General features: G+C 38.2%; 1 protein-coding gene, 1 non-coding gene and 1 pseudogene across 2 annotated transcripts; 1 reads left to right on the top strand and 2 right to left on the bottom strand.

Annotated features, from left to right (window-relative positions):
* Positions 1-9808: 9808 nt before the first annotated feature.
* Positions 9809-11134, bottom strand: LOC149004385 (F-box protein At1g47056 pseudogene; annotated as a pseudogene).
* A 4368-nt stretch (positions 11135-15502) lies between these two features.
* TRNAL-CAA (transfer RNA leucine (anticodon CAA)) lies at positions 15503-15586 on the bottom strand. Its single transcript has one exon. It is a non-coding gene; the product is annotated as a tRNA-Leu (tRNA).
* Positions 15587-20948: 5362 nt separating this feature from the next.
* LOC149004387 (STOREKEEPER protein-like) lies at positions 20949-22851 on the top strand. The gene has a single exon (XM_089168902.1). It carries the CDS (start codon positions 21166-21168, stop codon positions 22465-22467), a length of 1302 nt encoding a protein of 433 aa, XP_089025028.1. The 5' UTR covers positions 20949-21165; the 3' UTR covers positions 22468-22851.
* Positions 22852-27946: the final 5095 nt, after the last annotated feature.

Genomic DNA, 27946 nt, shown 5'->3' on the forward strand with positions numbered 1-27946 from the left:
CCTTGGTAAAAGTATCCGCTATCTGATCCAAAGAGGAAATATACCGAACAATAAGCTGCTTAGTGGCCACCAAGTCACGAACAAAATGGAAATCAATCTCAATGTGTTTGGTGCGTGAATGAAAAACTGGATTGGCTGTCATATACGTGGCCCCAATATTATCACACCAAATCACAGGAGCGGTGGGAAGAAATGCTCCAATCTCACCTAATAGAGATCGTAACCAAAGAAGCTCTGTTGAAGCAGCAGCAATAGCACGATACTCAGCCTCAGTAGAAGAACGAGAAACATTTCGTTGCTTGCGTGAGCCCCAAGAGATGAGATGAGAACCCATATAGACACAATATCCAGTAGTCGAGCGTCTATCATCCGGACACCCAGCCCAATCAGCATCAGAAAAGGCAGTCAAGGAAATAGTAGATTGGCGATTGAAATATATGCCATGAGAAACAGTGCCACAAAGATAGCGAAGAATACGCTTAATTGCAGTCCAGTGAATATCCGTTGGACAATGCATAAATTGGGCCACTTTTCAATATCGTTCCATAGAATCTTGAATCATCGAAATCCAAGCTCATACGAGAGAGATATGCCCAAAATACTGAAGGTAGGTCTGTTTACCCGATTTTCAGATTTATTACCAATTTTGTTCCTTAGACCTCCACCTATTTCCAATTTGGCTAAGATCTCACTTTTCATGATTTCTTGAGCAGCAAGATTGAATGCCATGATTTAAAATCCACCAATATCTAATATATTTACCAACTTTACTCCATATTATCTCTAATATCCAAAATCTCCTTATTCCTGAAAAATACACAAAAATACTCAATTAGATCTCTTTAATTAAATAAGTATGGGGAATTAAATCAAATAAATAATGGTAAATGCATGCTTATCATATATCTTGCAGCATGTTATTTTTGTGGAATCACAATTTCCGTTTGAGGGTATTGTAAATTCATCTTCTATGGTTTCTTTTGAAACTTGGATTCCTATGTCTAATCCTTCTATAATTTTAGCTGATACTGCAGTTGTAAAGCCTTATTGTAATGGCACTCATGGGCCTACAATAGCAATTAATGAAAACTCCCCATCCCCTATTGGATCGCTTGCTCTTGTTGATGGGCCTACTTTAGGTTTTCCAGCTGGGCCTTTTTTAAGCGAGACACCATTAGGTTTGTTGGTTGGGCCTCAAACCAACTCTGCTTCATGTCGAAATTCTTTACTTCATGGGCCTTCATCAAGTGTTTCACCTGAGCCCACTTTTGAGCTGCCAAGTAACCCAAGCTGTGTTACAACATCAACTTTAGTAATGGCTCCTACGTTGTGCGTAGCGTCAGGTAGGGAACCATGTGCTTCTTCTTCTACCATTGCTCACACTAGTATTTCTAATGTTGCTAGTAATCATCTCATGGTTACACGCTCCTACATTGGTTCTTTAAAACCACGTCTTCCTTTGAATCCAATCACATTTTGGTCCTCCAATATTCTAAGTGGGTTTTTCGGATTAAAAGGAAATCCGATGGGTCCGTAGAGCGCTATAAAGCCCGTTTGGTAGCTAAAGGGTTCCATCAACACCCTAGTTTTGATTTTGGAGATACTTATAGTCATGTTGTTAAACATACAACTATTCGTCTCATATTATCACTTGCTATTTCAAACAATTTGTCCATTCTAATGCTTTTCTACATGGGGATCTTGAGGAAAATGTCTTTATGGAGCAACCCTCTAGCTTTGTTGATCCTACTTTTCCTCATCATGTTTGCCATCTTCACAAATCTTTATATGGTTTGAAACAGGCGCCCCGTGCTTGGTACAATAAACTTACTACTTTCATCACATCTCATGGCTTTATTGATTCTCAAACTGATACTTCTTTGTATTATTATACAAATTCTTCAGTTACTTTATATGTGTTGATCTATGTTGATGATATTCTCGTCACTGGTAATATCTTGGAAGCTATTTCTACTCTTATTAAGACACTTGCTACTGCTTTTGCAATCAAAGATTTAGGGGATCTTCATTATTTTTTGGGGATTGAAGTAAGTTGTTCTACTGAGGGTTTGTTTTTATCTCTGAAGAAGTATGTCACTGATTTATTGGATCATGCCAAGATGAGCACTGCCAAGCCTATTGCTACCCCTTTTGCTTTTGGTGTCACTCTTTCTTTTATGGATGGTTCCCCTTTACCTAATGGTACTGAATATCGACATGTTGTTGGTGCTCTACAGTATTTGGCAAACACACGCCCATATATTGGTTATGCGGTTAGTCATGTTGCTCAGTTTATACATTCTCCCACTAACACTCATTGGAGTGCTGTCAAGGGGATTTTGCGTTATTTGTGTGGTACTATTGATATGGGTTTCTTCTTTTCCCACCAGTCTTCTATGTCTCTTACTGGGTACTCTGATGCTGACTGGGCTGGTGTCCCGATGATTGACGTTCTACCACTAGATTTAGTGTTTTTCTTGGCAATCATCTCATCTCTTGGAGTTCTCACAAGCAGCGCACTATTTCACGTTCTTCCACAGAGGTTGAGTATCGTGCTATTGTGTATGTTGCTATGGAACTCTTATGGATTCGCTCCCTATTTGGAGAGATTGGTGCATTTCTTCCCACTGCTCCTATGATATTGTGTGATAACATAAGTGCTACCTATATGACTTTGAATCCTATTTTTCATGCTCGGACAAAACATGTTGAAATTGATTTTCATTTTGTTCGCGATCTTGTTTCTTCACGTCAGCTTGTTGTTTGTTATGTTTCCACTATTGATCATGTAACAACCCCCGTATTTCTAACTCGGGATCCGTATTGCAGGTCTGAGAACCCAAAGGTTTAGTCGGGTAAATTTGTGGAGTGTCCGGATAGAAGTCCATGATCCATACCCTGAACCCATGGATCTGGATTCTCTGACTAAAGAGCCTGCCTTGCTTGGCAGTTGGATTTCTAGAAGACAAGTGATGCTGGATATGTCTGCAATGAAGGTAAGATCTTCCCCATGTTTTCATTAGGGCTAGGTTGTACTTGGACATCAACCCCCCTAGCAAAGCACCCTTGTATAGCAATATACATGGGGGCGGTTGCTAGTGGCGGTCGATTGAACCAAGCTACCGCCTGATTCTGGTTGTGGGATTTTGCCATATTTTCCCCCCTGACTCCTATAAATAGTAACCCTCGCCTACTTTACAAATATTTTATTCGTGGTTACCATTTTTGGAGGTTAGACGGCTGTGGAGAAGTGCTGAAAGCAGATCTAAAGTGTTGTTAGAGTCCCAAAAGGTTCTACTGTCATCCATAGTCAATCTAGTTGAGATAAGCGATTCCCTGTTCACTTATGCTTCACCACTTGCTATGATAAAAGTAGATTAGTGTTTCCCTTTGGTTGTTCTTGATCCTTCTATTGCACCGCCTACCTTTTTATTAATCTTGGTGAGATCAGATCTGAAAACGAAACCCTGCTTTCGTGAAAAGGACTAATCTAATCAAGAGGGAGGTTTCTGGATAACCAAATTGATGTCTTCGTTTAGGTTTAGTATCACCAGTGGTTATGGGAGTAATAGATTTGAGATTCGGATTATGATCATCCAAAATTCGGATTGAAATTGGATGATCAAAAGCCTGAGTTTTGGATTGAAAACTCTTTGTTTTTGGGGCGGTCGCTCAACCTAAGCGACCGGCCCGAGCGACCGGCTGGTTTCCAATGACCCAATGGCTTTTGGTTTTGATCCGATTTGATTCATTTGACTTATACCTTATTGTAACCCTGTGTATAGGTGTCCTCTGTTTGAAGAGAAAGTTTTATAATTGTTTATGGATTACATTTTACAGACGAATTACTTATATGCAAGTAAGGGCATACAATCCTGTCTTTATGAATTGATTTGAACATGCTAGTCCAGTGTCTGTTATCATTAATCTTTCATTTCATATGCTATTGTAACCATGTTTCATCTGCTGATCTTGTTATATAACTGCTACTTGTATTGTTTATACATGCACTTTGTTGATTATTAATGTGATATGATGTTGGTTGATAGTACGTGGTTCTGATGGAGTAGATATTCTAATTTGATATCTTAGCTTGGAATATCAGAAGGCTGTGGTATGAGACACATGCCTGCTGATGTCTTCAGCACTGTCATAACTATTGGATGACATTCTTAAGTAGAGTCTAGAGTTGCATGGCTAGGTACCCCACATGATACTACCCTTTCGGTAGGGGAATTGAAACCGGATGACCCGTGATGACAATGATGTGACGATGGTCCATTGTTAGTCATATAAATGGTAGGGTTGCATATGTTAGGGTTGGGCTCATGGACGTCCAAGGAACGGACCAGGTGTCATGAGGAGTCATGAGAGCATTCCGCCCCAACAATATGTGGATGACCATAGGGTTATGGAATGAAGTCCAATAGCGGTAGCCAGCCCGTGAGAATTCTCATTCCTAGGTTGCGAAGGATACTGAACCGAGTTGGTTGGTGCCATAGGGATGTATCTGGACTTCATGTAGTATGTTACTTGTATGACCTTGCATTGGATTAGAAACCCCGACATGCGCCCGTACTCATTGCCAATGGTCGTGGTGAGAGAGTGTTGATTTAACCCCAGCCATGGTTTGAGAGCCAGGTGTGGACTTTCCATTTTACCCAGGATCCCTACAGAGGTAACTAGTCCTTGCCGGATCAGAGTGACTAGACCTACCTAGAGGAAGGCTGGTGTTATATCTTAAAGCATGTCAACTATTAGAGACTTGCATAGTTAGATCTTAGCAGCATTCATACTTTGCACTCATACATATCATATATGCATTTCTGATTTGTTGGACATATGGATGGGAATTGTTATTGTTCTTAGTGAGTTCTCCAGAACTCATTCCTTTATTTGTATATGTTTTGTTAGTCTGTGCAGATGGAGGAAATGTGTCGGAAGATAGATTGGTTTCCTATGAAGGAATCTTCCCGTATGAAGAAGATGTGGCACCGACAATGGGAAATGGAGATAGTCTGTGCGGGAGCGCCTGTGAGTGTATGGAAAGCACTTATCATACCCATTGATGGGCAAAGGAGACAAGTTGCCAGGCAGTTCGCTCAACGAATGGAGAAGAACTGGAGGACCCCTTTTCTAGAGATTCATGAAAAACATTACTTAGCTTTAGAGAAGGAAACTAGAAAGAAAATAATTTAACTCTTTTTTATTGCTTCCGCTGAACTCGTATTCTTTTGATTTATTATTCTTTCATTGATTATTTGATTGGAGTATTTGGACTCCTGTAATCCTTGAATTCATTAATTGAACTATTATTGCTCTTGGTTGTCTTTATTTGTATTTATTGTTGTTGATAGACTAAAATCGTGGATCCTGTGACGGATCACTCCCACAGGTTGTCAGGCGGGTAACCAAGAACGGCGGGTGGGGTGTGACAGATCAACTTGCTGATCTTCTCACCAAGGGCTTGCCTCGGGTTTGGTTTCTTGCTCTTCGGGACAAGCTTATGATGTCTACCCCAGTGTGTTAAGAGTAGTATTGTACATCCAAGTGTACGTTAGCCTAGACAGTATACTTGTATTGGTTATAAATACTATCTCTCATATAATAAATGTGTGTTTCATTTCACTACATTTAGACAGAATAGTTCACTGGTGGAATTTCTTGCTCAATTGAATTCTCCTTTAGGTATTGGATGCGATGAGTTCATGTCAAGCTTTATGAGTAGCCATTAGTTTCCTCCGTTACCTGATATCCGAACTAATAAATGTCCCACAGAAAGAAATTTTGAACAAAGGTGTCTACTTTGCCTCAAGTGATAACAATCTGAGCCGAATTTTGATGAGTCTATGTCTTCTGTTATTTATTTCCATATGGTTTTTTCGTGAAATTGTAGAAAGTTGAGCAAAGTGGCAACTTACAAGGTAGTCGTAAGATTTTTTGGGATTCTATTCCTTTTCTGTAAAAGTGAATTAAGTTGCCTGGAATGAACCCTTTATGCTCTTGTAGCATCCAAGCTGAACAGCCACCCAAAAGTAAATTTTGAATGAAGAAGGTTGTGTAAAATACAACAAATCCTTAAAATTAAAGGTTGAGTCTGGCGCCTTAGACCACTCGGCCACCCTGACATTGTTGAACTTAATTTGTAAAATTTAGTTATATTAACCAGAACAATGTGGTCTATTAATTTCACTGTAACTCTGTCAAAAGCGACCAAATTCAAGGTTTTCTGGAGTGGTTAATGTAACAGCTTTTAAAAAAATCTCAACAAAAAGTCACCTGATTAATTAAAATTTTAACCACCTTAGTATAATGTTTGAAGTAAACCTATATTTGCATGAATTGAAATCTTTCAAGTTATTATAAAAATCCCAAATTCCAGGTTTTTGGAGTGGTTTTTTTATTGTGTCCCTAGAATTAAGTTTTGCCCTGAATCATTTCCTATTGCGAACCAGCAAAGTAATTATCAAATCTAGGAATAAGGCATTTTAACAAACCTAGATGGAAAAGTTATGATGGGGGAAAATTAGGGTTCTGGATAAAGCTTGGGATTAACGAGAATTTAAATGGGTTGTAGGATTTGGTTAACAGAAAAATGTGGAATGGGTTTAAGGTTTTGTAGTGAAGTATGAGACGAGCTAAGGTAGGTAGCAAAAGGAATGGGGTGAATTAGGGGTCTATATAAGTACGGTTTGAGATAGTTAGGGATGGACAATGATACGGAAATTTCCTACCCGACCGGGGCTCCTCACACCACACAGTCGGGACAAGAACTGACCAGCTTGATCAAGGCGTAACGTACGTTGGACTAACATGACAACCATTCTCAATGGAGAAGGTCAACTCCAATCACCGATCGAGCAGGACCAATGACTAGGAGGCATAATGTCAGGAGAAACAACAGCCTTCGTCGAGTAAACTTACCAAGTACATAAAAGGTAATACTTACAGTATAAATACTGAGACACCCCCCTCTAGTAACCATCCAATACATTCTGAGCATAGTCTTGTGTAATATTTGCACGGGACTTTAATTTGTTCATTGTCTGACTAAGCCATTGGAGGCGGTTGCCCAGTACTCTAGCCGGCCCGCGTCTAACCCTTTTTGCAGGATTCATCATCTTCAGCACAAAATGAGGTTTAGTCAAGAGCAGCATCAATATAACTGTAACGCATCAGACAAATTTGGTATGGATTGGTTTTGGGATGGTTACTGTTTAACAAATCCTTATGGGATGGTTTTGAGATGCCCAAAATCAATATGGGTTGTAATAAAGAAACATGTGGTGTGCCAACGCCGAGCTGTTCTAGTGGTTGAAACCAACACCTCTTAGTGAAGAGGTCGTGGGTTCGACTGCTGAGGCATATTAATAATTTAATATCCCCATCCCCCGGCTTAATAAAGCCCCATTGTACCAAAAAAGAAAAAAAGAAAGAAACATGTGGTGTGTTTAGTGATACCCAGTCTTACTCTAGGGTGATCAAGGAAACATGCAATTGGGTAATGAGAGGTTTAAGTGATACCCAGTCTTGGGAAGGTATCTTGGGCACTCTCTTGATCTCTTCTCTTCTCTTTCTTTCTTTTCTTTTCTTCTCTTTTCTTTTTGGGATTTTAGATCTGCCACAAGAATGAACGGGTAAAGAGGGGACCGAAGGGTAGAAAGAGGGAAGGGGGAGGGTGGGGGTGGTCCTAGGGTTGCTGCAAGGGTGGGGGAGGGGTCTTAGGTTTATGGCAGGGGTGGGAGGAGGCTTGGGGCAGCTGAGGGTGGGGAAGCTTGCACAAGAGAGGGAATGGGTTGGGGGGAGGGGATTGCAAGTGAGAGAGAAGGCGGAAGGGGGCCTGCTGTACTTGTAGATGCTGCGGGTTTGTTGAACCAATGTTGGAGATTGGTAGAACTTGTTGGAACTTGAAGAAGATGCTCTGGTCATGACCCCCTTAAGAAGACCAGAGTCAATTCCCTCAAATTCATATTCTTGTATTCAATTCAACTTAACTTTACAATGAGATGGGTGGGATAGCTTTACAAGTGGAGAAAAGACTTAAACTCTAATTAGGAAACAGAACTTGACTCAACTAGGGAGTCCTTTATAGACTCGGATTCTCTTTACAACTAAATTAAATAATAACCACAAATAAAAGAAAAAAACTTGCATAATAATAGCTAATCCAAAAGGAATCTTAATTTAAAATAGATTCCAATCTGGACTTGCACTCTAACTAGGACTCTTATTGTTAACCAAATTAAAGAAGTAAAATCACATGTCAACTCACAAAAATAAGACAAATATTATTGGACTAAAATAATTAGCAAAAGAAGTGAGAAAATTACCATTATACCCCTTGTAGGGTTTGGTCAACCCACTAGGTGCGCCACTTTGGTTGGGCTTTAGGACCCAAATTATGGGTTGGGCTTTAGGACCCAAATTATGGGTTCGGCTAGGGAGAGCATTCCTACTTATATCACCGTTTGAGTTTATTACTTGAGGATACATAGTCTCTTTCTATTACATGTGCTATTGTTGTTTCTCCTCATCAAATCTGTTGTTGTCTTCATCACCAATCCTTGGATAGTTTACAAGAAGTTACATTCTACTTTTCAGTCTTTATTTATTTTAGAATGTTACTCGTGTCAATTTAGAAAGCTCCACCGTGTGAGTTATCTCGTAGAGTCAATAATAGGCGTGCTTTTCCTTGTGTATTAGTACATCCTGACGTTTAGGAGCCATACCTTATTTCTTCGAAGTTGGTTTCAGATATCATATGATTTCTGTCGATGACCATTCTAGGTCACTTGTTTACTTAATGAAAAACCATCTTGAGTTGTTTTCTATACTATGTGCTTTTTTGTTGGGATCAAAACTTGTTTGATGTGAATATGTGGATCTTACATGGTGAAAATGCTAAAGTGTACTTTTATGCTCCTTTTCTTGAGTTTATGACACGAGATGGTGTGCTTCTAAGTCTTCCTGCTTTAGCACACCACAACAAAAGATGGCAGAGAAGAAAAATCGCTATGTGATGGAGGTCACCGTTCCTTGATGTTTGAAATTAAGGTTCTTAAAGTTTTACGGTAAAACTATCAGTACACATTACAACCACCTGAAACTAACATCGCCTAGTCAATCAAAGTATTCGACATTCCTACTTTATTTTGTACCGGCCTTTACGGGGGATTTTGCATTATGAATTTTAAGATTCTTTTAGTTTGTAATGGAGGGGGAAAAGAAAAAAGAGATTGAATTGAAAATTTTATTCACCATTAGTTACTGTTCAGAGGAATTTGTTTGATTGTTCTCAGAGCTCTATTCTGCGTGTAAGTGATTTTTTTTTTCTCTTCATTGAAATTGTTGAACAAGATGATATGTCATCATGGTAAATATTTTATTCCTGAAATTGTAAAGGCCTTTTTTATTACAAGAATCCAAGGAATTGAAATGAAAAAAGATTTCAAATCTATAGATTCCAAATATATGGATTCATGGTTCAAAAAATTAACTATTTGGTTAGCCTTAAGCCTTAAATTGATTGAAGTTCTGTGTAAATTTGTAAATTTCATCAATTTTATACTTATATTGGAATCTATAGATTTCATGAATCCAGGATATTTTACAACCAAACAGATATTAATAAGACATCTGGCAAAAAAATATTTTTTTTCAAAGGCAATTTCATGAAGTAGTTGAATCTCCCATACGTGCAGCCATATTATTAAATTCAAAAACCAAGAAGATGACCATTAAAGGATCAAGATGGTGTAGTGACAATTCTCAAAAGTATGATTTAAGCTAATTACCGAAACAAAGGCAGTTATGGGCGGTAATCGACGACCAAGGAATCCCGCTCCGCCTCCAACTGATCCAGTCCATCCGGAGTTGTTGCGATGCAATTTATAATCTCTAGATGAAGCAAATTAGGGCAACCACTAGAAAGCGCTAGCACTCCTTGATCGGTGATCCCACAATCACAGATATTAAGATATTTCAACGCCATGAAATTAGCAGCGATTAATCTCATCTCGGCATCATGAACTGTGTCGTTCCAGCACAGTGCTAACCTCTCCAGGTTTGGGCAATTCTGAGCGAGCATGTTCAAACTCAAAGAAGTAATATTCACACGCACTAGAATCAATTCCTCAAGTTTAGGGCACTCTTTGGCAATAGCAGTGATGCCCTCATCACTTATTTCATCAGATAATCTCGACGAATTTTTTATGTAGAGTTTTCTTAGACGCTTGCAGCAATTAGCGATGTACGCGAGCCCTGCATTCGTACAGTTCACATTTGCAGAGAGACGCAACATCTCCAAATCCAAGAAATTAGATATAGAAACCAGAGCAGCATCGCTTATTCCGAGTCTCGTGAGTTGGATCTCGACCAAACCTGTCACTTGTTGTTTTACCATGGCTTCGAACACCTTATCCCAATTCCCAGAGCAGTTGTAGACCTTCAAAGTCGTAAGATTCTTAGAAGCGATAATCAAAGGTACAAAACATTGGGCGATTGGCATCCCTCTGTAAAGTCCTTCACCGATGCAGATAGTCTTGAGAGAGGAAGCAGCCACGCCTGGACCTATAGACGACGACGACATGGCATTGGCAACAGCAAAGCCGTTGAGATTCAGGGCGGTGAGATGTTCGAGGAAGGAAGAATTATTGACGATAGCGTTGATGCCCTCGGCACCAAAATCGCAACGCTGGGCATCAAATTCTTTCAAACCCTTGCAATTCAAGGCAAAATCGGCTAACCCTGCATTGGTTAAACGTCTGCAACAACGAAGCCTTAGTCTGGTTAGTTTGCGACAGCGAAGAGAGATGAGGACGAGATCATCGTCGTCGATGTTGACGAATTGGAGTGCGAGTGAGGTAAGGGAATCGAATCGAGTCAAGAGAGAGGGAATGTCCGGGTGGAAGAGAAGATCATCGGATTTGTGGGGTATGGTTTCAACACCGAGGTGACGTCGGCTCTGACCCTCTATGCGGAGCCAACGATGGCAGACGATAGAGCAGTTCTTGCGGTCAATCGAGTCCAGAAACTCGAACACAATGGCCAGGCACTCGTCCGGAAGTTCGTCCACGTTTGTCCACCATCCCCATTGAGAACAGTCGGCCGAGCACAGACGTGAAGAATTCTCCATGTTTCTCCTGGAACAGGGAGTTGTAAAAATTCTCTCTTATATCGTATTTATCACTAACGAAACCTAATTCCACATAAATTCTTTTTTTTTTCTTTTTTTTTCTTTTTTTCATCCGTTTTTGGTTGTAAGAGAGTAGGATTACTAGGACAAACATCCTCTCTGCTGTGCACATCTCTTTGTGCACAGCAGTGCACCATCAAAAAGTGACACGTATAATATACTCAATGGAAGTCTAAGATTAAAAAATTAAATTCAAAGTGGAAAAAATCTAGATTTGAGACACATTAACATATCTCCGACCGTTTCTAAAAAATCCAAACGAGAGCCACCTATTTAAACTCAACTCCACCTTGGGACTTGGGATTCTTTCTTTGGTTTAGATTTCTCAACAGGAAGACGGCTTATCTATCCTTTAAGTATTAAATTAAAGTTTTAAAAGAATTGTTGTTTAATTTTCAATAGCAATATGATCTATTGTTAACCGTTTCTTCTCTCAGACTCGATCAGCCAATGTTTTACCCAACCCTCGGACTTTAGCAGCGACGGCTTCAACAAACGATGGACCTGAAAAGATGCCATCGCTGAGATCTGAGATGTCTCAGTAGACATCATGGAGGAAGCCAGTGATGGGAGGGAAAATGAGGGTTTGATTTTTTTCTACCATATGAGTCAATTAGTTGGTTTTTGTAACGATTTTATGTTATTGAGCTTGGAAGCAAGGGAGTTTCCCGATGAAGTAGACAACAAAGATAGCCGAAGGGCTTGAGAGGAGTCGCCAGTGATTCTTGTGGGTGATGCGAAGTCCTCCGCCGTAGAGTGACAAACGGTCTTCGAATCCACAACGGATGATTTCGATCTCGAAGCTTTGATGCCGGATGGGTTTCTTGATCGGACTAGAAATAGAGGACTGGTGGTGAAATCGTCGGCGCCGGATGGAAGTGTTGAGTCGAAAATAGTGGGAGGAATTGAAGAGTCTTAGACTGGGGTTTTAAGATACGGGTGAATATATGGTAAATGGGTTTGAGATCTATGTTTTTCTCACTTGAAATTAGTCTTTTAGTTTTAGCATTCTATTCAGTATATTACACGTGTCACTTTGTGGTAGTGCACTTGTGCACAGCAGAGGATGTTTTTCTAGAATTACTTTGACAATTTAAAATCTAATGACATTTAATATTCTTAGAAAAAATAATTAAGGGCAAATTTTTATGGCCTTAACATCCTTTCTATCGTTTAGACTTGTACCATGTCATTGTTATTATATCCAATAGTCTAAAGGGTAAGGTATATGTGTTAATAACTGTTTTTATATTTACCGTTATTGGTTTAATAGTTTATAGATTTACAAAATAAAACTCCTAGTTCTGCCCAATTCTATTTCACAAACCTTAATAAGATTAGTTTGAGTAAACAGCCTGGATGGAGTTTCATCCACAATCAAATTTGTCAGGGAGAAGCATTATCAAATTAACGAGAATATTGAGTTTTCAAATTTAAACAACTCATCCTTCACATTACAATTGGCAATGCTTCATGCTTTGGAGGAAGGCATTGATACTCTGGAAAGATGTGTCTAGGGTCTTGTGTGATCGACGTACATATTCCATTAAAGCTTAATAGAAGATTCTCTAGAACCGTCATTCGACCGGCCATAATGTATGGTATAGAGTATTGGGCTAGCTATTAAAAATAATTATATAGATAACCTCAATATAGTTGAAACGAAGATACTAAGATGGATGAGTGGCAAAACTAGGATAAGATAAAGAATGATCATATCAGAGTTGATATAGGAGTTACTCGCATAAGTGATAAACTTTGAGAAAGTCGTTTAAGGTGGTACGACCATGTTCAACGGAGACCCATAAATGCCTCCGTATGGAGAAGTGATATAATCAAAATTAAATAAACTAAAAGAATTAGAGGCAGACCTAAGATAACCTTAAGAGAAGTGGTGAGAAATGATATGCATATCTTAGGCCTTATATCTAACATGACAGAACTGATTGGAAGGCAAGAATCCATGTAACCGACCACATTTAGTTGGGGCAAGGCTTATTATTGTTGTGGCTAGGCTAGTAACCATTCTCCGAGGAATACCAAGCGGATAGTTCGAAGACTACTCGCCAAAGAGTACCTATGTGTGGCAATTTACTAAGCTAAACCTAGTTAACCCTAGTTTAGGTGGTTCCTACTAGTTTGGAAGTCTCAAAAACAGTTTGGCATAACCATTGTATAGGCGTATTCTACAGTCCAAGCCCTCTTCTCTATTTTATCTTGTTTTTTATGAGATGGGGAAGTTGCGAAGGAAATTCTCTTTCTCAAGTAGTCTGTAACCTTTGTATGTTTAGTTGCAATAAGAAAAAGCGCATCAAGAACTGGATCTAGATTGATTTTTGGGTGATTTCTATATCTAGTGTGAATGAGTGAACAACAATAGAAATTTTCTCTTCTAAAGGGAGTTGCCTTATTTGAGAAGGTCCGGTTCTCTTAGTGCATTTAGAGAGAGAGAGAGAGATTTTCTGCAATGGATGGTGGTTCCTGTAGGGAGCCGGCGATGTTAGGTATTCTGCAAGAAGCAACATGTAGGTTGAGGATGGGTGAAGAGAGAATCTCTTCTTCCTCCTAAGAGTTGGGTATGAAGGGTAATTTAATCATTATACTCCCATGGGCAAAATGGTCATTCCAATTTCAAAGTTAACAAAAAAGGTAGGCTCACTTAACAGGGGATAACGGATAATTTTGTGAAAAGAAGGCAATCAGGTAATATTCCACACTTAATAGGGGTTGCCAAGAGTTTCAACCCAACTTAAAGAGCTGCTAAGTTAAAAACTAAATAAAAAAATATATAAAAATAAAAAGGGAAAGAAAAATTATTTTGAAAGTAGGTGCCTTTGACGGTGATTGAGGGGATTTTTTTTTTTTTTCTTCGGATTTCATTGTTTCTCGCCTTTCTCCTTAGGAGAGCTGCTACGAGTGTCGCTTAAGAGAGAAAGCTAGAAACAAAAGAGAAGGAAGAAGAAGAAGATGAAGAAAAAGAAAGAGAGGTACGAATTTGGTTGTTCATTGAAGTCATCCATCTATTACATCTTGAGATCAATTCAGAGCAATGAGATTTTGTCAGATCCACTACTATGTATGGTATTTTTCTTGGTTTGATCTTTGGAAGTAATCATAATCTTTAGAGCAAATTGCACTGGCACCCCAAATGGAGGCCTTAAAGCACTGACACCTCCACTTTATGTTTAAAAAGCACATAGACCCCAAAATTAGATTTTTATTAAATAAATTTTTCAAAATTTTCACTAAAAACCTTTAAAAATTTGTTTATTATAATCAGTTATAAACAGTAATTTAACTAGCGCGCTCTGGCCTTCCCCTTATTAGTAAATGGTGCTCCCCTTTCGGTGATAAATTTGACAAATGTATTCAATAAAAATCTAATTTTGAGGTCTCTGTGCTTCTTAAACATAAAGTGGGGTGTCAGTGCTTTAAAGCCTCCATTTTGGGGTACTAGTGCAATTTGTTCTTAATATTATTTATAACATCTATTAATTTTTATTTGTTTTCTTAAAAATTGAATCCAGATGTTTTTTTAGAACCTGTAAAAGCACACCAGATTGAACCCTCATTGGAGAGCTACCATCTATTGGTTTGACGATAATTAAAACAAATTAAGAACTTGACAAATTTGAATTAGCAAAATACTCCATGATGGTAAATATGGAAAGGGATGAGGCTCTAAAAACTTACTAAGCTCCAACTATTCTGATTTTGTTTTGTTCCATGTCAAAAATTCTTCTTATCCTAGAATCTGATCTGACCATTGATCAGACTATTCGACTCTTGTTTTCTAGAGTTTGTTCCGTGCCAAAAATTCTTGTTATCTTAGAATCTGATATCTTAGGATTCCTTCATTTAACGAATAGCGTTTACTTTAGTAGGCCTGTGAATAATTTGAAGGCAAGAACTTTTGTAAAAGTGAATTAAGTTGCCCTGAAACAACCCCTTTATGCTTTTGCAGCATCCAAGCTGACCCTGGTCAATGCCTTAGCTACCCAAAAGTAGGGGTGTAAACAGACCGGATTCGGATAGTGGTAATACCATATATACATCTTATTATAATCGGACGGAATCAGATAATATTGTATCAGTTTTCGGACGGATTTTGTCAGATTCGGATGATAATTGGATATTTGTTTTCTTAAGTAAATTCTTCTAAATGGGAATGAATACATTGAATACATGTTTACATCTTTACCATTTTTATCACAAGTAAAAAATTATAAAATAAGAAAAATATATCTAAATAAGTAACTTAATCGGTAAGAAAGAGGTATCATATGTGACAAATCCAAAAAATCAAATTGTCAGAAGTGGGATTTGAACCCACGCCCTCTCACGAGGACCAGAACTTGAGTCTGGCGCCTTAGACCACTCGGCCATCCTGACTTTGATGAAATAAAATTATTAATTTAATTATATATCAACAAAGTGGTCTATTAATTACACCATTGATTAATCAAAAGCTACCAAATTCAAGGTTTTGTGGAGGGTTATTGTAACAGCTTTAAAAGAATCTCAAAAAGTAGTCACCTGATTAATTGAAATTTAAACCACCTTAGTATAATGTTGGAAGTAGATCTACATTTGCATTCAATGAAATCTTTCAAGTTATGATAAAAAAAAATCCCAACTCTAAAAGATTTAAAACAAGATAATAAGAAGAATGAGTATTTGCAAGGTCCACAATATCATTAAAAGAAAAAAAAAAATTAATTCATATTTTTTGGGGGTTAGGGAAAAGGGGGGGGGGGGGGGGGAAGGCTTTAATAGCAATGGGAGTAATCAAACCATTTCATAGACATTCATAAATCTTAGAGAAAATTATAGATTGAATGCTTTAAGGCTTTAACTCTAGATTATATGATTTAGTGTCTTAAATTACAGATTGCACACTTCAAAGGTTACAAGTTGCATACTCATAACGTTCCATCCAAGATTATGTAAACTGATGTGTGAAATGTTTATATTACCCTCATTAAAGTCAAATGACATAAATATCTTTTTTAAATCCTCTCATACCATGGGTGGAGGGATTCTCCCACACCCCTCCTAGAAAATAATATGGATAGGATCAACTACAACTACGGATCTCCTTAACCCTATTGGTCATCCACATATGATTGTGGGGGGAGGGGGGAAGCTCTCATTTCCTTTCACTGATTGGTTACCAGTCTTGAGCACCCACGAGCCCAACACTACCATGCATATGCAATCCTACTAATGAATGGCCCACAGTGTGTCTGTGTCCCCTCATGGGTTGATTACCAGTCTAGGGTGCCCACCAACCCAATATCGCTACCACAGGTCACTCGGCCTCAATACCCCTGCCAATAAGCTAACAACATGATGGGCTAATACCTAACATGTGCAAGTAGACATCTTGGATATACATCCTAAACTACATGTCCATTCTAAGGTTCAGAGGGCAATGGTCAAGTCACAACCCCGGGTCAAGTCCATGCATAACTTTGTTAACCCACATTCAAACCATAGCATATCATGATTCAACAAAGCATAGGTAAAGCATGATTCTAGATAATTTCATATTCATTCATCAGTGTAAAAAACATATAGAAGCAGTATATTGGGTCCACGGTCAAAGTCATTATAATTATATTCCCCTTCCCAAGATCTAGAGTTGACACTCAAGATCACTTCCCTTTATTTTTATTTATTTATTGTTCGCATGCATTTTTTTCTGCCTAAATTAATTATGTGTTGGTTATGTTTGCTTTATTTTTCGTCTCAATTCGATTGCATTAGATCGATGTATGGATTAGGACCGCTCGTTTAATTTAATTAATTAATAAAATCTTTGAATCATTGCACTTTCGCATTACCATTAAGAGATTAAATTCCAAGTGACATATCTCCTTAAGATCGACCGGTTAGCTACATGATACCGTGCGCTTGCGATTATTTTTATTTTACAAACATCCTCCATGACCAAAAATCTGACATAAAGTGCCAAAAGAACCACCACGAAAATTTTGATAACCATCACGACTATTTGGATAACCACCACGATTATTCCCACGAAAGAGCCTTGAAAAGGGCCTGCACGAGAAGATCTGTTTATAGATAGATGCCGTGAAGAAGTAGCAGAGACAGAGAGAGAACTGAATGTAGAAGCAGAATCATTCACTCCAACATTAGTGATTTCTTGAAGAACAGATGAAGTTCGAATCTCCTCACTAAGCAAAAGGCCATGTAACTCATGCATTCGAACAACAGATTCGCTAGTGGTAATCGAAGTAACAAAAGAAGAAAACTCGAATCCAAGGCCACCAAGAGTAAAAAGAAGGGATAATTACTGTTGCCCCCCTGTACTTTGATCTTATTACTAATAAAACCCTGTTCTTTACAAAATTACTGTTGCCCCCTTCCTTATAACGGTGTTAAGTAGCCGTTAAGTTTGATTATGTAATGTCCACTTTGTCCTTCATTAAAATTAAGAAATCAAAAGACGATACTACCCCATTTATAAAAACCAGATTAAATGTCAATTTTACCCTAACTTCATTTATTTTGAATTAAAAAAATATTGGTTTTCCTCCTTCACTAAACTTATTTATTTTGAATTAAAGAAATTGGCAAAATTCAAATTCGATTTGGTTTCCCACCTTCTCCTCTAGCATACGTAGGGAAGAAAACCACAAATTTTTTTTTTTGGGGGGGACTGGTGCTTTTTTAATATTGGAAACGAAACGTAACACCTCCCCATGGGAGTTTAGACTTTTAACAGCTTACTAACCCACCATTGACGAAACCACAAAATCTTGTCAGAGAAGGAATTAACGAAGTAGGTGATATTCAGTTTCCAAATTTGAGTTGAATTCTATCTTCCCTCCTCTTCGGTTTCTATTTTAATTTTATTCAACTATTATTTCTTTATTTTGGTGATTTTTTTTTAGAGTAAAAAAGATTATGATTATTTTTTTATCTACAATTAATTAAGGGTATTACTATAACTTGACAAAAGGGTAAATAAGTAAAGAGATAAGTAAAAGGGTATTTTGGGATTTTTAAAAAATATGGAGATGCCACATCATCAGTAAACTAACAGAACTTAACAATAGGGGGGCATTAGTAATTATAGACAAAGTAAAAGGTTGGATTAGTAATTTTGCAAAATACAGGGGATACATTAGTAATAAAATCAAAGTATAGGGGGGCAATAGTAATTATCCCTAAAAAGAACCATTTCATCCTCAGAAACAGGCTTACCAGCAAGAGCTAACTGGTCAAAAATCCTCTTCAACTGAAGTAAATAAGCCTCCATAGAATCATATCCCTTTTTCGAATTGTGAAGAGATAAGCGGAGTTGCATCACACATGTTTGAGAGTGAGAAGCATAGGCAGCCTCAAGAAACAACCATACCTCAGACGCAGAAGAAAGACCAACAACCTGGGTATGTACATCCTCGGTAAGAGAGGAAAGAATCCAACTCAACAGTGTTTGATCCTGATTATGCCAAGCCAAAAATGTCGGATCAACATAGGAATCAGGAAGAAATTCCGTTGGACAAGCAAAAGAACCATCAATCAACCCAAGTAAACCAGAACTCCGTAAGACCGGCATAAATTGGGATCGCCACACAAGGTAATTGGTAGAGGAAAGCTTAATCAAGAGAAAATGGAGAATATTTGAGAGAGGTACAATCGAACTAGGGAAGGAGGAAGCAAAGAGAGGAGATCTAGACGCCATGGCAGCACCATCAGCAAGAAATTGGAAGAACAAATCAAGAAGCTAACGTTTGGAAAACCCTAGACAAAAAAAGAGTGAAAAGACCAAAAAGGACACCCAAAAGTCCCAAATGGATTGAACCAGTGCTCGATTCCATGTAAGGAATCTTCAGATTAATTTAATTGGAAGTGGTTCATCTTATTTATAGATATAAACAGATATATAGGAAAATAATAAACTCATTTACAAAGTGCCATCTGGCATACTATGAAATTCCCTTAACACTTTGACACGTACTGGAATTCTCTAACGGATGGGGAAATAATATGTTTTAGGGCTAAATCGGTTTTAAATATAGTTCACAAACTAAAATCCCGAAATTGTCATTTTTCACCCGCGGACACCAAGGGTGGTCATCTGTGGTAACCACCCAATTGACCCCACCCCCAAAATCACTCTAGGAGGGGTTTTTCAAGTGGTTGCTCCGTGGCATTGTCTCACCACCTTCAACAATCTATTGAAGGATCTTACATGAACTTGAGGACCATCCCAATGCATTGACTGTGAGCTCTTAAAGTCCTTGAAATTGACATTTTCAAAACTCAAGGTTTCTCCTATTTAAAGGATAGGATATGCAAAAAATTTGAAAATTTGAAGGTGAAACTCCTTTCCTTCGCGGGAAAAGAGATTTTGTTAAAATCAATTGCTTTCGCCCTTCCATGATTCGCAGGATCCCATCTTCAAGATTCCAAGTAGTCCATGATCAAATTTAGAAGTGCTCGGTGAATTTTTACTAGGGGAAGAATGATGACAACTGCAAACTGCACTAGGTAGTGTGGAACAGGTTGTGCAAATCAAAGGCTAAGCGTGGACTCGATTTTTGAAACTCAAAACCTAGTTCTTCTCACCAAAGTGGCTTGTAGATTGTGGGAGGAACCAAACATGGGCAAGCTTCATCAAGGTAGTTTATTTCCCAACCACATCCTTCATGCATATGCCAAAGTGGGACAGCAGCCCATGCCCTCATGGGCTTGGTGCAGTAGGAAGATTTTGGAAAGAAACCTAATTTGGAGAATGGAAAAGGGGGACCAAATTGAAGTATGGAATGATGGATGTGTAACTTCTCTTCCAGGTAACAATATCCAATCTCCTAAACCTCCCCATTGTAAAATTCGTTAGGTCTCAAAACTAATAGATTAGCAAGAAAGGAAGTGGAACGGTCATTTGCTACCAGACTTCTCTCTCCGGCTGAAGTGTTAGCCATTTAGAGTGTCCATATTGACCTTTTCTCGAGTAAAGACTTCCAAATCTGGGATGCATCCTCCAATGGTATTTTCTTAGTTAAAACCATGTATTACACCAACATGTATTGGAAAGATGGTCAACAAGCTTTACAATCTTCCTCACATCAGTCACAATGAAGAACAATTGAGGAGGATACATGGAGGTTAGTTTGGACATGCCCAATGCTGCCCAAGATTAAACATTATCTTTGGCGAATATGCACAAAAGATTTAGCCATTGGAGAAGAGTTTTAGAAAACACACTTCCTTTAAATCCAGGCTATTCAAAGTGCAACACACAATGAAATTGACAGATCATCACCTAATAGGATGCGAATTCGCCAGAACAGTATGGATTCTTAGCCCCCCTACGTTTTAGAAGTTTGATAGAGGAAGGCATCACCTTTGAACCAATGGTTCTGCAAATTATTGACATTTCAGTTCAAAGGAGGCACAATTCATTTCTGGGCTCGTGAGCTTCCCATGTTGATATTCATTACTGGGCTCGTTTGGCACAAATCTAACTTTGTTGCAAACCGCCTAGTAAGGAGGGCCTAATCAATTGCGTGCACGACTGAATAGCCCATTTCCAATCCTTGGTTTGTGGAGGCTTGCAATCCCTCCTCCTTAGCCTTACCGCTTCAATAGATTTGAGTTACTGAGTTAGGGTTTTTTTGGCCAGTCTTGATATGATGCGTAGAAGGTAGAACAGATCAGCGCGTGTTAGATCACGTGTCGATAGTTGGACTCCAGCGAGATGAGCACCATCCTTAACGGTGATGATGGTCTCCGCTCTCTTAAGCCCAGCCCAAAAGCCCTAATTCTTGGCTATTGGAAACCCTTGAGCTTCTTTCCTCCTCGGCGGTTCCGAAACCCTTGTTTCTTGCGCAACTGTGAACCCTAATTCATAAATACACGATTGCCCCAAGAGCCTGCCTTCCTGTGCCTTTCCGAAACCCTTTCTGCTTGCGCAGCTTCGAAGAACAGGGAGAGAAATGGCTCCAAAACGCCCATCTCCCCTTGAAGATCCCCCAGCTGCTTCTACATCTGAGGAAGAGGAGGAGGACGGTGACGAAGAAGAAGAAGAAGAAGATGAAGAAGACGAAGAAGACGAAGAAGGAGATGACGACAAATTATCTTCTGGTAAGAAACTTGTTCAAACTCCGGTCACCCGATCTGTTCCTAAAAGCGCATCCTCCGACGATGAAGAGTCTGGTACAGAATCTGGATCTGATTCTGATCCTCCTCCAGACAAGTTTGGCCACCCCTCTCGAATCGATCCAAACATAAAACCCATTTCTTCCAAGCCTATGGACGACGGCGCGAAGTCCAAGAAGCCACAGGCGAATCCATCCACTCCGTCCGCCCCCCAGGCCAAGTCTACTGTCCCAGTTAAGCGACCTATCGAGTCAGACAAGGATGACAACAAAGATTCCAAGAAAAAGAAAAAGAAGTCTGTGGATGATGAGGATGACGCCGGGATCTCTGAGGATACTGAGAAGAAACCTGGCGACGATAAGAAGAAGCAGCTTTTTCAGAGGCTTTGGACCGAGGATGATGAGCTTGCCGTTTTGAAGGGCATGCTCGATTACTACTCCAAGAAAGGGACGGACCCTGTTATGGATATGAATACCTTTCATGATTTCATTAAGAAATCCCTCCATTTCGATGTCTCCCGGAATCAATTGTATGACAAGATCCGAAGGCTGAAGAAGAAGTATATGAATAATACCGCTAGGGCTAGGGAAGGGGAGGACCCCCATTTCTCAAAACCTCATGAACACAAGTCTTTCGAGTTGTCTAAGAAAATATGGGGTTCCGACGACGCGATCAACGATCATAGTGCTAGCAATGGAAATTTGGGTGTGTCTCGTGCAGCTAAAATTGCTGCTGGTTCGCCCCAATCAAAAGCTATTCAACTTTCAGATGTTCCAAAGGGGGCTGCAAAGTCAGAGGTTTCGAAGGGTTCTGCAAAATCTGAGGTTCCAAAGGGTGCTGCGAAGTCAGAGGTTTCAAAGGGTGCAGTGAAGGACGACGAGGAAATCGATTGGTCTATGTTTCCACATCTCGTCGAGTCATTCCAGGCTCCCAAAGAGGCTTCGTTTATGAGCATGCCAAGAATGGGAGACAGTTTTGTGAAAGAAGGTTTCCGTCTGCTCAGCAGTTCACAATTGAACGAACTGGAAAAGAAATGGCGTGAGCTCCGAAGGGAAGAAATTGATCTTTTCTGTAAGCGTATGGAGCTAATGGGGGAGCAGACCAAGCTGTTTCAGGAAGCGTACAACCGGAAAAAATGATAGGGACATGGGCAGGTAATCCATTTTTTTTTTGGGGGTGGTGTGTAGATAAATGACGCAAGACAGGAAGTTGTTCCTTTTCTATGGGGTCTCATTGATGATAGGTGATGTTTCATCCTCCCGAATTGAGTTGTGCTTTGCGTTGTTTACTTATACTAGACTTAGTGTCACTAGTTGTGAAGTCATACTTGTTAAAGTAGAGAAGTAATTTTATTTTCACTTATTTTAATTGAGTTTCTTTTGCTTTAAGTGTTTGGATCTGTTCATTTTTATCCTTTTTTTGTAGCATTCTTTTCCTTCTCGAAATAGTTTGTACTTAATGATGCGTTGCTCTCTTTATGTTATGGTCTCTAATGGCCTTGCCTTGATGAGTTCTTATTGCTATCTATTTGCGTTGATTGCGTTGATTGTACGTATGGTCTTACCCATTAAGTAATTGCCTGGATGAGAACTTTGGAGTTCAATAAGTACTTGTCCTGCCTTTTACTGAACATTTTCAGTGAGGGTGGTACTTTTCTAGTATATACTAGATAGAGTAACAAACTTTTCTTTGCTAGCAAGATTTGGTTTTATTTTTGGGTGATACTTTCCTGTAGATTTGAAGGAGTTGTGGTGCTTACAGAACTATACCTGGGAAAATTAAGGTTTGGGGACTGAGGAGGGCCCTTTTTCAGAGAAGGGTTCTAATTACTACCTTTTGTTGTTTATGTGGAGAATAAAAATTCTAGTTTTCTATTGGATTTTAAATCTGTTCTTGCAGTGCCCTAAAACCATCTCCTCCACTGAGTTGATTGTTCACTATCCACAATAGCCATTGTTAATTGAGACGTCATCACCCTGACTGGTTACACTTCTTCTGGTTGAACAATTTGAACAACCACCATTTCTATTCTTGGTGGATAGAAATCATTGAAATGGAGTTATTAGTTGTGAAATACCAGACTCTCTCTCTCTCTAATACTATTGAACTGTACCATGTGGATTGTATCACTTTAATCTTGCACCCAATTCTTAAGTTATGATCTATCCGCAGTCCTATGCATTTGTAGGATTGTGTTGTACCTTGTCATTGATACTAATTTGTTTCAACGTAATACAATTAACATGTGAGATGTTCAAGTATCCATCCTCTATGCTAAGAGCATCCCAAGGCTTTTGTTGAACATGGTTATGTTATGAAATGTTCAAGTATCCATCCTCTATGATAGAGCATCCCAAGGCTTTTGTTGATCATGAATAAGAGATCTCACAACTCATTTTAGTTTGCCATTCCATACTTCTCTCCTTCCTAGAATTGCTGCACATCCATTTTGATGCACTCATATCTGCTACACACGGCCTATCTATGTGATGCCTCTTAATTAACCAATGTTCTTTACCATTCATCATACCTGCTCAGTTTTTTTTATTGCACTCCTTAAAGTTGTAAGGAAGGAGGCGTTTATCACACAATACTCTGGACACCTTCCTGCTTCATCCATCCGGTTATAGTCTTTTACAGGCAACAACGTCCCATACATCACCTCTTTTATCTCTAATCAAGACTAACTCTGCAAGATAATAGCTCTGTTAAATCTCCCTCCCATTAATATTAGCCACTTCATTGACGGTCATAGTGGTTAAAGCTAAATGCTACATATTCTGTCATTCTACTTCAAGACCTATTGTACCAAGTTGGTTCCACAACTCCAAAAACACTGTAATGAGCAAAAAGCATAAGCCTGGTAACTCCTCTTATATTCCTTTTGTTAATGATCCATGATGTACAAAGAGATAAAGGCTTAAGGCTGATCCTTGTAAATTCCTTTTTATTGGAAATTATTACACCTTGACCCCTCACAATGCTTATGTTAGCCACCAAACGACACACCGTCATACACATCTTTATTTATTTTGCATATTTACATGCCACCCCTCTTTTTCTAGTAAATGCTAGATTAACTCTCTAGGGACTTCATTGCAGGCTTCTTCTAGGCAATTGAGACCATATGGAGGTCTTTCCTGTCCTCTTTGTATCTTTCCATCAATCTCCCAAGTAAGAATATAGCCACCATTGTAGATCTTCTTGGCATAGACCAATACTCCAAATTAGTAGTTTCTTTTCTCAATTGGGATTTGATAATCATTTCCAATATGACTCATTAGGTGAATGCCTGTATATAGGGGCAGTTCATGATATCACTGTTTTCTTTTATAAATTGGAAGTTCTTTTCTCAATTGGGATTTGATAACCATCTTCCATATGAGTCATTAGGTTAATGCCTCTATATTATTGGAGTTCATGATATCACTGTTTTCTTACATAAATTGGAATTAAAATACTTCTCCAATCGTCTAGCTTTTTCCTTGTGTTCATTATCTTGTTAAACACGTTTATTGACCAAGATAAATCATAAATTCTCAAGCTTCTCCATATTCCTATTTGTACCTCATCAGACTCTGGGGCCTTGACTATGATTATCTTCCTTAATGCTTCTTTAATTTCTAATGCCTCAAAGTTCGTGTATATATCTATGCCAACTGGTGTATGGGTGATTGATTCATACTTCGGATGCCCTATTATTGGAGGGATTTTTTTTTTTTTATCAAGTTGATGTTTGAGAAGAAAATTTATTTTTCTTTTCTTCTTGATACGCCCATTCCCCAGAATGTTATACCATCGTTATCTTAAGTACATCTAATGTTGTCCAGATCTTTATTTACCTTCTCTTTCGTTTTAGAGCTGTCCCGTCTCTTCATTTCAGGTTTATACTGAAGATCCTCATATTTCTTTGCTCCTGCTTGCTCTACTATTCTCTCTACTATTCTCAATTTTTATGCTGTTTGAACATCATCATTTTATGACATGACCCCCGTTGAGGGGTTACATATACCTTTTGATTATCTTGGTGCCTCTTGAGACTCTTAATTCAAGCTGTCATCTCATTCCATATTGTATTACTTTCTCTGTCAAAATCCCACTTTCTTTGATTGATCCTTTTATCATTGATAGGAATCATGACTATCCATTTAAGGCAAATGTTTTGTACCCTAATGTTAAGGATCGTCAATCTATGTTCAGCAGGTAGGTTCTCCTCAGGTATTACCTTATAATCATTGCAGGATACTTTGTGGGACCTTCTTGGTATAACCCAAAGTCTTGCTTGTTGGTATTCTTGATCAAGTAGCTAGAAGCGGCAGATGGTGTGATTAGGTGCAAGGTATATTTTGGAAGGCTGTATGTTTGCTGTATTCTTTTCCTCAGTGGAGGACATGAACTGGGGAAATTTGTATTGCAGGCAAGTTCAACAGCCTGTATTTGAAAGGATATGAGCTCTCAGTTTTTCAACATAATTACAGATTGATATTGATATTAGTTTTCTATCTACAGAGAAATTTTGCTTCCGTTGAATGAAACTATATAAACTGAAGTGCTCCTTTGATACTTTTCCGATCAATGTCATATTTGTTACTGGTCTTGATATCGTTGATGCTTGTGTTTTTTAGTTTCTGCTGGAATTATTCATTGACATTCTGTGCCGACCTCAAATGACTTGTGCATCAGAGTAACAAAAAAAATTCGTGAATGTTTACCAAAAAAAAAAAAAAAACTCAATTAAGGTCGATCAAAATTAACAATTCGTGAATGTTTTCTAGTTTTACCGTGCATCTGCAGTTCGTATGTATGTTATTTTCTAGAACATACAGTTCCAGACTCCACACTTTTCAAATTATAAAAACTCATGTACTGCACTACGAGGAGCATCAACAAACTTGGCTGTTTTTACAAGTCTACACCGTACCTGGGCTATTCTTGCTGTAAATTGTTCCAGATTTTCTTGGGTGTATTTGATCTTATATGCTGCTGGTGATGAGACTGACCTGCAAACAAAGATGATGAAGAAGAACTGCTTTAGTAAATGTGTCATCGAAAGCAGTAAAGCAATGGAACCGGTTAAAAATAAAAATCATGAGTTGAAGAGTTTGAATTTGAAGCTTGACCTTATATATAATATACGTAATAGTAGCAAAGATTGTTTTGTTCTTTAGTGTGTTTTATTGGCTAACACAGTGACAGCCATATATTTTAATGAGCAATAAGTCAAGAATTGATGGATGCAACATGGGGGCGAAGAATCTGGGGATTTTGTTATAGTGCGTTGGGTTAAGTAATTATTAGACGGATGTCAAATCTGTTGGATAATGAGCTCAAATTTTAATAATTAGAATCAAGAATTACTGTGGACTTGTGAATTTTGCTTCAAAGTCAAATTTATTTGAATTCACAGTTTGGGATTAAATCAATGTATGTTACAACACACCCACCGGGGATGAGATGGATTGAAGATCATTTTGTATACTAGCTAAAGATGATGAAGAAGAACAATCGAAGACAAGTAGATCCTTACCTGAAGACTAGGATTTCACCAATTCAAAGGAAAAAGATTTTTAGTAGGGTGTAAATGGATAATCAAAATTCGCTTTCAGATTCACATCTGTTTAGCAAGATCCAAATTCATCTGACCACTAATAGGATGTAAATATGGTGTTCACTAATATGGTGTTCACTAATAGGATGCAGATATGGTGTATCTCTTTGGTGTATCTCGATAAAATTATTACTTATTTGGATTTATTGTTCTTATTTTTATAATTTTTCATTTGAGTTATTGTGCTATTTTTCTAGATTTTTCTAAAAAATCAACTATTTAAAGTTGTTAAATTCTTAAATTTCATACTTGATCTCACAAATAAAATGGAAAAAATGTTAATAGGTAGTCAAAAACTTGTATTCAATCTGTGTTCACGTTCATTTAGAAAAATTTGCTTAAGAAAATAACTATTCAATTGTCATCGACTGAATGAGTCTGAAAATTGATAGGATATCATCTGAATCCGTTTGGATATAATAGGATGCGGATATGGTAGTAATTATCTGCTCGGAATCCAATCCATTTACACCCTTATTGTTAGCTGTGCATATCCTACTATAATTTTAGTCTTTTTTTTATATAAATAAGAAAATTTTAAAAAAAAAAAAAAAAAGTAATAAAAAAAGAGAGAAAGGGTGAAGAGAAATGACAAAAAAATTATTGGAACGTCAATTTGGAAAGAAATGACAAAAAGATATTGGAACATAAGAGACGATGGAAGCTTCGTTTTGGCCATGTTATTTAGAAATGGAATCCTAGAATGGCACCTTAAATCTTTGCAGTGCAGGTATTCATATTACAAATCTTACTACCACTATTTGTCTTTTATCAGAAACTTGTGATTTAGTTTTTGATGCAACAAATAGGGGGAAACAATTATTAATAGTTGGTAGTTGGTACCAAAAAAAAAAAAAAAACAGCTAATTTAGTAGCATCGGCCGCAATAAGGGCCCTGTGTCATTATGTTAATAAAAAATGGATCGATGGTATGTCAACAAACTAGTCCACTATAAAAATGAGACTTCATAAGTTCAATGCCGTCTCCTAGGGTGCCTCATGGAAAATTA

Source organism: Hakea prostrata, chromosome 9 (genome assembly GCF_041222555.1).
Source record: "Hakea prostrata isolate BN-2017 chromosome 9, UWA_Hpros_2, whole genome shotgun sequence".
Classification (NCBI taxonomy): domain Eukaryota; kingdom Viridiplantae; phylum Streptophyta; class Magnoliopsida; order Proteales; family Proteaceae; genus Hakea; species Hakea prostrata.